The sequence below is a fragment of the Cervus canadensis genome, chromosome 24 (assembly GCF_019320065.1).
Source record: "Cervus canadensis isolate Bull #8, Minnesota chromosome 24, ASM1932006v1, whole genome shotgun sequence".
Classification (NCBI taxonomy): domain Eukaryota; kingdom Metazoa; phylum Chordata; class Mammalia; order Artiodactyla; family Cervidae; genus Cervus; species Cervus canadensis.
Genome location: NC_057409.1, coordinates 40,517,212 through 40,533,953, shown reverse-complemented (window position 1 = coordinate 40,533,953; position 16,742 = coordinate 40,517,212). Strand labels below are relative to the sequence as shown.

The window sequence follows — 16,742 nt, the reverse complement described above, 5'->3', positions numbered from 1 at the left end:
AATATATACATGTATCACATCAAATCAAAATGTATGTATATTTGTATCAAAATCAAATATGTATGTATCAAACATTGGGTTGACCAAAAAATTTTGTTCGGATTTTTCCCTAAGATCTTAAAGAAGAAACTGGGGCTTCCCAGGTGGCGCTAGTGGTAAAGAATACGCCTGACAATGCAGTAGATTTAAGATATGAGGATTCGATCCCTGGGTTGGGAAGATCCCCTGGAGAAGGGCATGGCAACCCACTCCAGTATTCTTATCTGGAAAATCCCATAAACAAATGAGCCTGGAGGGTTACAGTCCATAGGGTTGCAAAGAGCCACAGCTGAAGCAACTTAGCATGCACTTGATACATTGCATCATTAAACTTGCATCATTATATATCAATTATATCTCGATTAAAAAAATAAAATGTTTACCCAGGGTAAAAAAAATCAGAGATTCACAGGAACAATTCGTTTCTCGTGCCCCTCGCCCTCTCCTAGACACGTACTTACTGGGGCACACTCTCACTGAAAGCAATGGTGAGTATATTTTATGCAGCCCATTGTCCTTCCTCTCCTCCTTTGTAGCTCTCTCTGGACATGAAAAAAACATTCAAATTTGGATAAGATCAATGGTGTAAGATGTGGCTTCATTTTGTACAGGAAAGAACTTTATAAATTATAAAGCAACAGGGAAATGTTAGTTACTATTTCACTTGCCTTCTGTTCCTCTTAGGACTTAGCACAGTTCTGAGTGACAAAAACTATTCAGTAAATACTCACTGATGGCTGACTTGATTTTTAACTTGAAGTTTTACCAGTAGATTGAACGTAGGTTGAAGTGCACTTTTTAAGAGATTGTTATTCATATTACTGGGGGTTTCCCTTGTGGCTCAGCTGGTAGAGAATCCGCCTGCAGTGCCAGAGACCTGGGTTCCATCCTTGGTTTGGGAAGATCCCCTGGAGAAGGTAACAGCTACCCACTCCAGTATTCTGGCCTGGAGAATTCCATGGACTGTATAGTCCATGGGGTCACAAAGAGTTGGACACAACTGAGTGACTTTCACTCACTCATTTGTATTACTGAATATTCTCATTACACATAACCGTATAATTGTTATTCAAAGCTATAAAACCTTACTTTCTATCAGTTCTGAAAATAGTAAGTGAAAATTTCAGGTTTTTTTTTTTTTCTTTTTAGTGCAGTCCATTAGCTATAAAAAGGGGAGAAATGAATAAAGCAAAAGTATAAAAATAATTTCAGGCCCTCAAAAAATACAGGTACCCAGTTTATACAACATCATGTAAAAATATCTTCATGTGGATACCATCCAAGAAATCAGTCAATTTGACCTTTTTGGCATGCTAATAGTTTTTTAAGAAACTTATTAGAATTCTTCTTAGTGTAGTTTATTTTGATAGTACGGCATTATACAACCCACGTAAGGCATAAACCACTCAACAATCAAAAGCAGAAGAAAGAGGTGCTATTGAAGTAAGCCATACAAAGAATAAGTGGTAAAAAGAATGAGGTGGGGGGGGGGGAAAATCACTGAAACCATTTGTGTTCAGAATGAAAAGCCTGTTACCAAGACATGCAAGGAGGACTTGGAAGGAGAATAAAGGTATTCTTGGCAGTGGGGAAAACTAAGACTATTCAAAGTGTGCATAAAGACAGGGAAGTAGCAGAAAAGGTTAATATCACAAAGAGAAGTTAAGTGGAAAGGAATGACTAGCAGAAAAAGACAAAACATAGAGATGAGTGAGTAATTATAAATAGGGTAGAAATAATTAGATTCTTGAAAATAGGACAAAAAAAACCTAAGGTCATATTAGTAAAAACAAGAGGCTGTGTGTGAACTCTGAGGGGGTAAAGCAGTCACGGGGTAAACGCCCTTCAGCTTCACGGCGCTGGAGTGGAGAGCGGTCACCATCCTCTCACTCCTTCACTTGTACCTTCCTTTATCCCGACTACAAATATTTATTCAGTCCTTCTCTGCACTGGGGATGCCAAGATCAACAAGACAGAAAACGGTAGGTGGCGAGCATCGATCCTATTGATCCCATTCCACAAGTAGGAAAGCTGGCCTCTTTAATCAGTTTATTTGACTCTTAAGTGAGTTTTTTTTCCCCACTTAAATAATAAAAGTTATGTTTTTTTTTCCCTTCTTTAAGTATTCATATTTCCTTCCAGACAACAATGCTATTTATATAATTTTTAAACTTGTTATTATCTTGAATGCCAGTTTGGGGGTAATGCTGTTGTTGTTTTTAATCTGGTGGAGTTATCCTGACAAGGCAAAGAGAGAGAAAGCAAAAGATTACAACAAAACAGCCTGTGGGTAGTGGGTTTGACTGAGTTCTCCAGTGGCTTTAACAGAATCTCCCCAGGTATGGTTTTAAATATATGTATTTTTTTTTAAGAGTTTGCCTACTAAATTGAACCACAGAATCCATTTTCTTACCCACAAAGTTAAAAAATAAAACGACAGGAGATTGTCATGAGAATATTTTCAGAGTAGTAAATTTACCATTTATTACATTTGTTGGATATAATTTGAGTCCAGGAAAAAAACCAAAATATGGCATCAGGTTTTGACTTTCCATTTATAAGTAAAAGAGGGATTTTTTAGTGAAGAAAGCTAAAGCGTACAGCACCTCTTAGCATAGATGTGGAGTCCCTTGGAGGGCCATGTAAGTCCCACACTTACAATCAAATCATTTGTTGTATTTGTTCACCTAATCTTCCCATAATTTTCTCTAGATCTTTTCACTTAAAGATAGACAGTGTTTGGAGTCAGAGTAGGAGAGATTATGCAAATATATAACTCTTAATGAGAAGTTCATTATTGAATATTTTGACATGAATTTCAGGAAATGATAAGACCCCGAGATTTATGAGACTTAAAAGGAAAAAATTAAAATAAAAAATAAACTCTACTCCTAGAGAACTTGGAAATTGCCAGTAAAAGAACTGAGACCCAGATGACAGCAGATAACATATAAACCAGATTACATTATGCCCTCTGGTAATGAATAGGAAACAGGATGCTGCGATAAGCTTGGAATGATGATCAATATTTGGAATACTGAGATAGGCAAACAGGTAATTAGGCCCATTATGGACACAGTTAGCACAGATAACATAATTTGGGAAATTATACATTTATATATTATGGGGATTTTTTTTCTGGGCTAATGGATTTGCAATGATATCTATTAAAGCATATAAGACATTTAGCCTCCAGGGGAAACTACTAAAAAAAAAAAAATCAAACATACAAAATTTTCAGTAAGTTTAATCTAAAATAAAAAGACAGAGTGAGATGTATTGGAGAATAAAGTGGTGTTGTGACTTCCTACTTGGAATTTGTAATAATTTTTCATTCAAAGAGTTTTAAGGCTATTAATTTCACATCACAACTACCCATGAAGCAAAGTAAAGCATTTTTATTGTATTTGCCCAAGTTCATTGTTCATAAGACAGCAAAGCCAAATTGTTAATGAAAGCAAGCTATCTTGACGAATCATGGCCTTCTCAAGTTTCATGCTGAGTCCCCTGGATAACATTGCAATCATTTTGATCCCCAGTTTACTACTGGGCACAATTCCTTTGTTTTAGGGGGAGGGGCTCTAATGTAATTAATTTTCACTAAATGCCTTGAGGACTATCGATGTTACTGAAATGTGCAGATTAATACATTATTTATTGTTAACTATCGTAAATATCTGTTAATTATAAAGCTCTATCATGGAGGAAAACTTGCCATGTATCTGAAAGTGAATACCTTCCCCTAAATAATTCTTTATGTTTTAATAAGAATGTATTGGAAGCAATTTCATCAATAATGGAAGATCCAATTACTGGTCTTCTGGATTAAGGCATTCTTTTTTTTTTTTTTTTTTTTTTTTTGGATTAAGGCATTCTTTTATTGCAAGATTTTAATGCTAGAATGGGAAGTTCAAACATTGCCAATGAAATCTCAGACTAATTAAATGATTATAGCCTAAGGAGAGGGATATCTAAGACTCCACTATTTATTAATCTTGCCAAGAATAGCCTCTATATGTGATGAACAGATGGAGATATATATATATATATATCCATACATACATATATATACCTTATTTCAAAAGAAAAAACTGTAAGGAGTTTTTTGGAGGAAAATTGGTTTAACTTTTGAATAAAAAAGGGAGGATGGTACTGTATTTCTTTTTGGAGCCCTTTTTCACCTTCTTGCAGAGGGAATGGTTGTATTTTAAAATGCAGTGGTGGATTGAACCAAATGGATTGTTCTAGAGCTTCATTTACTCAATGTTTAGAGTTGGTGTAAAAACACCAATGACAACAATCGTCACCAATGCTTTATGAGTACCTGTTATGTGCCAAGCACTCTTCCATCCTCATTTATCCAAATTTTACAGATAAGGAAGCAGCCACAGGAAGGTTAATAACTCAAAAAATAAGTGGCAGAGTGGGGGGTATTGGAATGTCTCACTGCCTCTCCACTTCATCATTCACCATTAATCACTACTCTCTAGAGTGTTTTATTCTCTATTATCTCTTGCAGCACATGCTCTCAGTTGCTCTGCAGCATGGGGGATCTTAGTTCCCCAACCAGGGATTGAACCTGAGTCTCCTGCATTGCAAGATGGATTCTTAACCACTGGACCACCAGGGTCTTGCATGAGAAATGTTATACTCAACAACAACATGTTAAAATGGGACTTTCTACTTAGAAGACTGGGGCAGTGGTTTCAGGTTTTTAACTATATTTTGAAGAGGTACCTCTCCCCTTGGACAATAGCTCTCTACTGCCCTTCTCTCTGCTTGTTTCATGTCCATGGGAGAGATGGTGGCAGAATTCCTTTAAATCTTTAGACTTGGTGTATGAGTTCAGTTTCTTCATAACACTGCATTTTCTCTGGATGGTGAGGAGGAACAGGGGCTCTGTTTGTTCTGGCCCTGAAATTTCCCTCTACTCTGTATGAGGAAGGCTTCCAGGTTCAAGTCAAGCCCATCCTTCACTTGAAACAAATAAATCTTCAAAAAAGCTATAGCATCTTTTAAAAAATCTTTCTGTGATATTTCTTTTGGGGACGTCCAAGGAAAAATTTGGCACACGGAACTTTAAGAATACTTTTATTATACTACTTTAAGTATAACATTTCTCAGGCAAGATCCCTTTTTTAGTACCTTTGATAAACATTGTATCATGTTTCTAGAAATTTCTGAATGTCAAGTTCATCTTTCTGATGGGAAGAAGTTTATCAGTATCTTAGAGAACATGGTCACTGAACATAGAAGTCATAAGTTTAAAAAAATAAAGCCTTGCTACTAAAGTTTGGGAAAAGATCTATTTCTTGGCATTTGCAGCTAATCTAAATGGGCCTGAAAATCATTGAAAAATTATATTCAGTTTACATTCAGATACTCAAAATGGGACAAGTAAATGCTCAAATTTGGACATTGTCCATCTCATGACTGATACCATGTGGTATTCAGGGATCACTGTCTCAAACAGTTGCTTAAAATCAGCCACAGTCAGTATCACATCAGCTACAGGTGAAAATGTGAGAAGTCCTCACTTTGGAGATGACTTCAGTAGGATGTGACTACTGAGGATTGATTTTGATTAATATCCTTCAAGGAGACCTCTACTTTAAGTGGGAACCTAGAAAACAGTATGATTTGTATAAATGGTTAGGCTAAAAATACACAGAAAATCTTCCCCTTTTGAAAGCTACAGGATTTACAATGCAATGGCAGCCTAAGCTGGAACTGTGGAGAATGGGAGTAGGGAAGAAGGACTGAATGTGACAATTTATTGTGCTCACATACAATCTTTATGTGCTAAAACCTTTATTCCAAGTGTTTGGTTGACATTTAGTGCTGATGCCATCGGTTGACTTATAATAATCCCTCGTAAACAGTAACCTCAACCTTCCCTCAGAAGTCTTGGACATAAAGGAAATGCAAACCCTAGCCAAGATCCTTTCACTCAGAGATTCAGTTCAGTCAGTTCAGTGCACCTACAAGTCCTTGTAAGGACTTTTCCTGTTTTCAAATTCTCCTCTCTAACATCAGTCTTTTTTTCCCCACCACCATATCCTGTTTATTCCCTAGAAATAAATAAGAAAGTTGTTTTCAAGCCTGAAAATCCCTGAGTCCACATTTACAACCAAGACTCAAATGCTTTTCGGCTTTTGTTGTGGTTTTTTTTTTTTTTTTTTTTACCACATCCAGTAGAGTTAGGCTATAATTTTGGCCAACATCAGTTGACACTTCTAATTTGTGACTTCTATTTATGTAAAGTGAATTAATTGCTGGTTCTATTAATCCTGCAAAACCCATGAATCCTTAATGTTCAGTTTGCTTCAAATGAGTAACAGTGTATTTGTTCCTTCTCAAAGATGACTTCTTGCTGAGCTCCTTTTAGATAACATGCCTTATATCTTGGATGATTTATTCACTTTCATGTTCCCTAGAATTTATTGCTAAAGGTTGACGTGAATGCTTACAGCTTGGGCTCTAATATAATCTCCTGAATGGCAATTAATAAATAAAAGATGGTTACTATTGTTGACAGAGGAACTAGGCTTCCTCAGATAGTTTTCATCTTCATGTTTTTCCCAAACTTCATGTCAGATCCCTAGGGAGAGATGGTGTAAAATGTTTTCTGTAAACTCCAAAGCTTTTACTGTTGCTTTAATACCCCCACACCTCTCTGTTGCTTTTTGTTTTCTTGTCAGAAACAATCTTACTCAGCTTCTGTTTCTTCCACTTGCTTTCCTTCCTGGGACTATAAGAAATACACCTCTTTGTGGATTTAGTAGCAGTGTATTCTTACTATTTACAGTTTGCAAAGTAGCACCTGAAATTTGTCCCTGAAATTTCTTATGTTTTTTTCTTTCTCCTTAATCCCATCTATGTTGCATATCTTAATGATACACTGTTACCTGTAAAATGGAATGTTTATCGCCATCATGTACATTGTTAAAGTGCAAAATTGCCTCCTGTAAGGTAATGTGAAACTGGAAAAACAACATCCAGTTTTTGCATTTTTGTCTGCTTAACTAGGCTCAGGGCTAATCTAGACTAATGGTCTTAGTCAGAGATGAGGAAACTAGAGACCATTTGAAGTAGCTTTACCGTAGTTAAGTAGAGGGTGGAGGCCAAGTATAGCTTTGGACAGTATAGAGCAGAAAAGGCACAGTGAGGCTTCCTGAAAACAGTTCCCAGCTCTGCTGCTTATTAAGTGGGTATCTTTAGACCAGGTATTTCTCTGCCCTCTGCCTGAGTTTCCTCATCTGTAAAATGGGAACAATATTGGCAGTAGCACAACTTTAAGGATTATGTTAAGTTAGTACAGGTAAAGCACTTAAACTAGGCTAAGCATTCTCTGCATTGTTAGCTATTAGCATTATTGTCATTATTTTGACTGTTTTTAACATATTTACAATACCTGGGATGGTGTATTTTGTTTTTTAACTCTATGCATGTCTATACAGGCATGATGCCTTTGCTGTACTTCTTTTCTATTCCTTGTACTACCTAGTATTTTCTTAAGCAACTAGTAATAATACTTATGGCAGCTGCGTTAGCAGAAGCAAAAATAGTGATCATAGTAAGAAGTGATAGAGCTGTTTCCTGAGCCTTACTATATACTAGGCATTGAAGTAGCTACTTCATGTTCACAATCCATAAGGTGTACTCAATCTGTATCTACTAAAAACTGTAAGGTAGTCTATTTCCAGAAATGCAAGTGTGGCCCCTTCATGACAGTAAGCTTTGTAACTGGAGAGGATCATGAGCTTTGGCTCTGGTGGAAAAGAGCCCTGCTAGAATTCCCTCCATCTTTAAAATAATCCTTGTGCTGCTGGTATTTATATAGCCTAATCCTGTTACAGACAACTGTGAGCCTGACTGTGGGTGGGAATGGAGATCAAGCCATGAGTGAAAAGTGGCAGGTAACAGGGCAAGACAAACAGTGCAAATGAAAAATATTACATGTCAAAACACAAATTATTAAACTTCACCTAGGTTTTTTTTGAATATTATATCATGCAAAGAAAATTACCCCACTTCCTAGATAATCAAATAGAAATACACATGGAGCAGTAAGCATTGACACAGAAAAGTTGTTTTCCTTCCTTACTTTGCTTTGTCTGTCGACTAAATAAATTGCATTTACCATACAGGAACAGTGCTAGAGTATGATAAAGTGTTTAAGGACAGAAATTAAAATCACTTCAATGCTGTTTGATTTTTGTGCATATTACATTCCTTAATAATTGTAAGAACAATTTTGGAAATAATAAAAGCTACAATATATGGGAGTGCTTAGAATGAGAACTGTGAAACACTTAGGTGCTTGGTGTGTGTGTGTGGCTATGTGAGTGTGTGTATACACACTCTGATACTTAAAATCTCTAGAGACTGCTACAGCTTTTCAAATTCATGCATATGTGTATGTGCATATATATATATACACATATTTATTCTGTATATAACGTGTATTATCATTTTAAATCTTCCCACAACTTTATAGAAAAGGAACTAAGGCACCAAGAAGTCAATTACTTGCTCAAAGACACAAAAAGTGGCAAAGCTGAGGTTTAACACCAAGTCCCGCCCCCTTAACACCCCCCACCCCTGCCTTTTGAGATAGAAGAACAAGCCTTCCTACTCCATCAGGCTGCCTTAGGGGAAGGGTGACCTTTTGCCCTTTTTGTCTTTTTTTCCAGATTCTCCAAGCAAAGATTTTGGTCCGACTCTGGGTTTGAAAAAGTCCAGCTCCTTGGAGAGCCTACAGACCGCAGTTGCCGAGGTCAGGAAGAATGAACTTCCCTTCCACCGGCCTCCGCCACATATGGTCCGCGGCCGGGGCTGCAACGAGAGCTTCCGAGCAGCCATTGACAAATCTTACGATGGACCTGAAGAGCTAGAAGCCGGTAGGGCAACACGCTTGCTGAAATGGTTTCTTCCTATCATTATTATCAGCGAATCATAGGCATAAATGGGTGCTTAACTACAGAGAAAAATGATTTAAGGATCACAATTATATTTTTGATATTAAAAGTAATTCATTTTCCTGATATGTTTTGCCCTTTGGCTTAATGAACATGGAATTGGATAACGCAATATGCAATTTATTTTACAGGGCAACCACTGAAGAATTGTTCTCCTTCAATTTCCTACAAGGACCAACTGTCATTTACCCTTAGGGTAGCAGCACTAAGTATGCATTTCTTGACATTCTTATGCAAGTCATTAGATGCAGCCTCAACCCAAGGACTGACTGCATTAATTGCATTGAAACAGCCGGGTTATAGCTGCACTCACAAACTTCTCCTAGAAATAAGTTCACCCTGTTTGTTGCCCAGCATGTCGGCATTCTGAGCTGATCAAGGTTAACAAGCTGCTTTCAGAGAGATCAGCGTTTCAACCCATATCAAACCTTTTATACTCCTGGCTAAGCAACCAGCGTCCTCCACTCCCAACAGCAAAGCCTTGCGAAACCAGAGTTAGGCAGTTGTCTCTTCAAAGGGCACATGTAGCCACATGGCAGAGTAGAACTCCTGAGTGCTTTGATTTGTTCTTCTATATTTTAACTTTTCTTGAAATACTGACAGAGGAGCCCCTGACTATGTGCATTGATTTTTTTTCCTCTTGTGCAGATGGTCTGTCTGATAGGAGCTCTCACTCCGGCCAAGGAGCTCTGAATTGTGAATCTGCCCCTCAAGGGAACTCTGAGCTAGAAAATGCAGAAAATAAAGCCAGGAAAGTCAAAAAAACAAAAGAAAAGGAGAAGAAGAAGGAAAAGGGCAAATTAAAAGTCAAGGAGAAAAAGCAGAAAGAGGGAAATGAAGATCCAGAAAGGAAAATAAAGAAGAAGGGATTTGGTGCCATGCTAAGGTAGGGACCTGCTTTTGAAGGCAAAGTTGGGTTACTTTGCTTTGGTTTGGTTTTTTCTCTCTTGATGAAACTACTCATTTGTGTTCACTCAAAAAAAAAAAAAAAATGCAAGCTTTCCTTCCTCTTCAGCTAGATGCCTAAAAATCTTTTTTTAATTGAAGTATACTTGATTTACATTGTTGTGTTAATTTCTGCTGTATGACAAAGTGATTCAGTTATAGAAGAAGAATATATATATATATACACACACAGACACACACACATTCTTTTCCCTTATGGTTTATCACAGGATATTGAATATTATTCCCTCTGCTGTATAGTATGACATTGTTGTTTATCCCATCTCTATGTAATAGTTTGTATTCACTAACCCCAAACTCCCAGTCCATCTCTTTCCCACCCTCCCTCATCCTTGGCAATAGCAAGGATGTATATGAGAAACAGAGTCTATGTATAGGAGTCTGTTTCTGTCCCATGGGTGAATTCATTTGTGTCATATTTTAGATTCTACATATACATGATATCATATATCTGTCTCTCCCTTTCTGACATACCCCACTTAGTATGATAATCTCTAGTTCTAGCCATGTTGCTGCAAATGACATTATTTCATTCTTTTATATGCCTGAGTAATATTCCACTGTGTATACATAGCACATCTTCTTTATCCATGCATTTGTCAATGGACATTTAGGTTGTTTTCATTCTTGGCTATTGTGAATAATGCTGCTATGAACATAGAGGTGCATATATCTTTTTGAATTATAGTTTTGAATACATATATGCCCAGGAATGGGATTGCTGGATAATATGTAGATGCTTAAAAATCTTAACTTGGTGATTGTGCATGCTCCTTTTCTGCAAAGGCAGAAGGAGCTTTCTTGGTTGGCTTCTGATACTGGTGATGGCAGGAAGCTGCCATAAAAATGTCAAATACAAGTCAAGACTTCCTGGAGGCATGGGTAGTGCCCAAAGCCTTTGGTACCAGTGCATTATGTGAGTAAAGAATATGCTTCTTCATCAACATGGGGAAAGCAAGAGGTAAGGGAGTCTTCAACTGTGACCTATAGAATACCACCTTTGAATTAGAGACGACAGGGTAGATGAACCATACCCCACTCCCACTCCATCCCCAGGGATTCCAGGTGTGTCCATGGCCAGGTCTGTGTGCACATCAGCCATCACCTACAGAGGCACTGTGGTGTAGTGGAGAGGTCATTGCATCTGGAGTCAGAGGGCTATCGTCTGAACCCATCACCTTCCTACACAAACTGCTGGGCATCACACACGTTAAATACCATCATACATGTTAAGGCTCCTTGAGCCTTGCTTTCATCAGTTTCAGAATAAGTCTGGTCCACTGCTGTCTGACTCAGTGAGACTGTAAGACGAGATGTCACAGGCAGCCAGTCCATCGACTAGGCATGGCTCAGCAGGGTGCAATCAGAAAACAACTTTATTTCTTCTCCAACAGCTCCCTTCACATATGCCCTGTTTACGCTGTCAAGATGTCCACAATTTGATGAGGAAGCACCTCTTTCCATTATTGCCTTTACCTCTATAATTTCCCATCAAAGAAAATCTCTCAGTCTCTACCCTTCTGTTCCATGGGCTGAAGATGAGTCATGGGAGGTGAAGGTTGATGGGCCAGTTTGGCATCTCTTATTAAACCCTTAGGAGATGTCTTTCTTAAGAATGCTGAGTGGTATTTGTCATCAGATGTTCTCAGTTAAGGATCTTCCACTGAAATTTTAGTGAAACAGAAAGTGAAACAGAAAGTTCCATTCCATATCTGTTATTCATATATATATATATTCTCTCTCTCCCTCTCTCTCTCACTCTGTGTGTGTGTGTGTGTGTGTGTGTGTGTGTGTATACATACATGTGACCTAGAAACTGCAAAGTGACATTTAGGGACACACATAATCTAGACACCAGTGGACAAATCTCTAAAAAAACCCTTGTTTTCCATGATGGTTTCTATGGTTTTATATATCCATTTACCAGTTAAAATGTTAAATTTACCCTTATTCTGGGTAACTATCATGACTGCTACTAGATAATCATCCTTGATAATAATGATAACACAGAACTGTAATATATTTAGATGAGAATCACCTTTGCAGTTGTGGAGTTCAGAGATTAAAAATGCAGACTATATTTGTCACTCTCATGCCAATCCTGGCTTCTGTGCTTTCTCTCTAGGTAACATTGGGCAAGTTACTTAATCTCTGTGTCATGTAAAAAATGGGAATAACAATAAAATCTATTATTATGAGAATTATAGCTGCTTAATTATATGTAACTTGCTTAGAACAGTGCCTGGCAAGTAACAAACTTTCAATAAATGTTAATTATCACAGTAAGTAGAATAATGGCTTCCCTAAAGATGTTCATGTCCCAATTTCTAGTACCTGTGAGCATGTCATATTGCCTGGCAAAGGAGAATTGAGGTTGCAGGTAGAATTAAGTTTGCTGTTCAGCTGACCGTAGGATAAGGAGATTATCCTGAATTTCCCCCTGTGGGCACATGGCAAGAACAAGGGGTCTTAAAATTGAAAGAGGAAGGGCTTCCCCGGTGGTACAGTGGATGGGAATCCACCTGCCAGTTCAGGAGACATGAGTTCGATCCGTGGTCCAGGAAGAGCCCACATGCTGCAGAGCATCTAAGCCCACACAGTGAGCCTGAGCTCCAGAGCCCAGGAGCCACAGCTGCTGAAGGTCAGCGCCCAGAGCCCATGCTCTGCAACAAGAGAAGCCACTGCAAGGAGAAGCCCGCACACCGCAACTAGAGAAAAAGCCCACGCAGCAGCAAAGTTTCAAGCACAGCCAAAATTAAACAGATAAAAATTTTTTAAAAGAAGATGTGACTGTGGAAGAAAGATACAAAGAAATGCAATATGTAGCTGGAGGGACTGTGAGCCGAGGACTGTGGGCAGCCTCTAGAAGGCGGGAAAGGGCAGAGCAATGGATTCTCTCTGGAGAACTTCCAGATGGGCGCACAGCCTGCCAACCCATTAATTTTGGCCCATTTTTGTTGTTTAAGCCACTCAGTGTATGGCGGTTTTTGCAGCATCAGTAGAAAAGCATATTGCTATTATCATAATTATTATTACTTCTACAATATTAGTTTATAAGGTTAAAAAATCCTCTTTAAAGTGCTAAAGAAAAATACTATAACGATTTAACTATAGTAGTCTGTAAATAGAAAAACTATTATAGCTTCACATATCCCATTTTCTAGAATGTTACTAAATTAAACTTTAACTCTGTATTTTCTTTCACATGATGTGATTTGGCAGGTTCATACTCCATTGCCCAGAATACTGAGCTGGCTCTTCCTGTCGTTGTCCAATGTTTACTGTGTTTTCCTCTGATAGAAATCACAGGTCCTTCCTAGATTCTTGAGACATCTAGCAATTCAGATTTTATTTCCTTGCCCTATTTTAGAAAAATTAAGATCTGAAAGGTGTTGTTTGATTTTTTCCTCTGGTGTAAAAATAGCAACTGTTTTCCGTAGCCTTTTGCATCCGAGTTTGTGAGCATATTGGAGATGCTGCTACATGCACATTTTCAACAACAAAGAACACAAAAGCTGTTACCATTAGCCCACAGACTTTGCTTTAACTCTCATCTGTTGCTCAGATGCTATTGACTTAGTTACTTATTTAAAAAAAAAACCTGATTGCTCTAAGGATCTCAAGGAGTTAGATATGTGGTTTAAATATGTATTATTTTTTCCAGTATCTGCACTTCAGACACCCTCCTGACCTTCAGTATAGGTTGCGTAGCTGTGCCATGTACAGTGATACTTGGCCACAGGCGTGAGCAGGGACCAAATTTCTGCCTCCCTCTCCTTCCCTCGCCACACATCATGGAAGTGTAATTGTAGCACTAGCTTTGCTCTTGTGGAAAGTTAAGTGCCATGTGCTTTTCTGCTATTCTCTGGTCGCTTTGTGTTGATGCCATGTAATAGCACAGTTTAGCTCAGTTAATTTAACCTATTTCCTATCATCTTGAAAAAAATTATGGAAGATCTCATTAATTCATACCTTTATATGTATTGTCCGGCCCCAGTATGCTTTATTGATTCCAGAGTTACTGCCTTGCAGATTCACCTGTGGTCTTACATAGGCTATGACTTATTGTGGGAAAATATACAGCTTAAGAACCTACCAATTTTGGTAGTTTCCCTCTATACTCTGTTTTACCTGCTGTTGAAAGAGAATTTTAGAGGATCAAGGTGCTTACTTTTTTTTCATTTTGTGTTTCTTGTATTCTTCATGGCACTACCCTGCAGAAAAGACCACCAGTGGCTCCTTGCAACCAAAGGGTGAAGTTCAAAACCCCTCAGTAAACAACCTCATAGCTATCAGCCTTATTCCACCTTCCTGGGGTCTAACAGATATTTTCTAAGCACTAAAAACATATATATATCCTTTGGCTAAGAAAATCTTACCCTGTTTATAGTAAAAACCCAAAGTCAGTCCTTGATTTCTTAGTTATTTAATAAGCTTGTCAATCCTTATATTCTTTAAACTGAATTCTATCAGTTTAATTGTGTTTGAAATCCATTCCTTTACATCATAGCCTCTATCATCTCCTCTTGGTATTATAGACCACTCACTTTAAAAACCTTCAGATGGTCAGCTTGTTCTGGACCTAAATGGAAAGGTTTAAAGTCCATCAAGTACCTTCTTCTATACCATTGGTGTGCCCAGCAAACTTCTTTTCTGATGGATTAACAAAGAAGAAAGAGTAAAACCTGCCACTAAGAATTTCATTTCTGTTTTTTAATATTTTGCCCATATTCATTTGATCAGTAACATTGTTGAATGCCTCCTCTTTGTCAAAAGCATTCGTAATTATTCTTCACTTACATAACCACCATTTAATAAGGGCCTTCTTTGCATCAGACTTCCCTGATGCAAACAGAGACCTGCAATGCGAGAGACCTGGGTTCGATCCCTGGGTCAGGAAGATCCCTTGGAGAAGGGAATGGCAACCCACTCTAGTATTCTTGCCTGGAGAATTCCATGGACAGAGGAGCCTGGCAGGATACAGTCCATGGGACACGAATATGCAACTAACACTTTCACTTGCATCAGGCACTGTTCTAGTCACTGGGCGTATAGTGATAAACCCCTTCTTTAATGGTACTTTTTTTTAATCTTCACAAGGGAGGGAAGAATCAGAAACTTTTTAATTTCTTGTGGTGAGTTTAAATCAAAACAAACAAAGCATCATACAACATGTGAACTGCCTGTAACAGTGAATTTCCCAGGGAGTGATGGGATGTTTGCCTAGGATGCATACAACTTGAAGGAATCCACAGTCAATTTATATGGTGCTGAACAAGATCTCCAGGCCACGGCTCTTGTGGAATTTATATCCCAATGAGGGAGGGAAGAATGAACAACTCACTCAAAATCACTGAGATTATTTCAGGCTGTAGTAGGTGCTAAGAAAAAGGTAAAATCAGAAGAGATGGTATCATTGCACCCTCAGCAACTGTCCACCAGCTGGATAGAATGTGCATCTGCCCAGGCCACACTGAACTTCCAGCAGCTACATTATTAGAATTTAGCACACCCGGGTTTTCTCATGCCGGATCACTTTATGCCTGCTTTTTTTCCTTTCTTTTCTTCTTTTTCTTATTTTTTTGTAGCATATGAGTATGGGAAGATTATTTTTAAACCAATTTCATATAAAGCTGTAACAGAGAGCCAATGCAAATTGTGCCCATTTTAGCACATATGATACCTGAAGTATCATTTTGGAGGTGATGATACTTCATACCTGACATAAACATTTTGAAGACGCATGGTCTGTGATCTGAATGGTGAACTTGATTTGTAGCTGTTTATATTAACTGTTTCTCCCAGCCCACCAGTTGGATAATTTTTTATTATTTTGTCTTAACCCAGCTAATGCAGGTATACACTGGTTTAGTTTCTACAACAAAAAACCTAAATCATGAACCCTAATGAAAACGGTATTTTTTAGAACACAGAGGAAAAACTTTTATTTCTAAGCTTTGCAAATGGGAAAGCATCTGTTTCATCCATTTTATACCCAAATATACTAAAGCATGCCTTGTTTTATTGTACTTCACGTATTTTGCTTTGGAGATATTGTAATTTTTACAAGTTGAAGGTTTGTGACAACCCTGCATTGAGCAAGTCTATCCGTGCCATTTTTCAAATAGCATTTGCTTAGCTCATGTCTTTGTGTCACATATTCATCATTCATGCAATAGTTCAGGCTTTTTCCTTATTATTTATCTGTTATGGTGATCTGTGATCAGTGATCTTGGATGATGGTTAGCCTATTTTAGCAATAAAGTATATTTTAATTAAGATGTGCATTGTTTCTTAGACATAATGCTATTGCACATTTAATAGACCACAATATAAGCAGGGCTTTCCTGATGGCTCAGTTGGTAAGAATCCGCCTGCAATGCAGGAGACCCCGTTTTAATTCCTGGGTCGGGAAGATCACTGGAGAAGGGATAGGTTACCCACTCCAGTATTTCTGGGCTTTCCTTGTGGCTCAGCTGGTAAAGAATCCGCCTATGATATAGGAGACCTGGGTTCAATCCCTGGGTTGGGAAGATCCCCTGGAGAAGGGAAAGGTTACCCACTCCAGTATTCTGGCCTGGAGAATTCTTTGCAACTAAGTCGCAAAGAGTCAAATATGACTGAGTGACTTTCATTTTACTTTCAATTTCATACTATGAACATAACTTTTATATGCACTGGAAAGCCAAAAAAGTTCTGTGACTTGTTTTAATGTGATATCATTGCCATAATCTGGAACCGAATCCACAATATCTG

At 38.0% G+C, this 16,742-nt stretch overlaps 1 protein-coding gene across 3 annotated transcripts in view; it reads left to right on the top strand.

Annotated features, from left to right (window-relative positions):
* Window positions 1-16,742, top strand: part of PARD3B (par-3 family cell polarity regulator beta) — a 1,123,961-nt gene that overhangs the window by 800,784 nt on the left and 306,435 nt on the right. For all 3 annotated transcript variants that reach the window (XM_043445039.1, XM_043445040.1, XM_043445041.1), the window contains 2 exons: window positions 8,736-8,942; window positions 9,669-9,906. In XM_043445039.1, coding sequence (XP_043300974.1) covers window positions 8,736-8,942; window positions 9,669-9,906 — 445 coding nt within the window. The remainder of the gene's footprint in view (window positions 1-8,735; window positions 8,943-9,668; window positions 9,907-16,742) is intronic.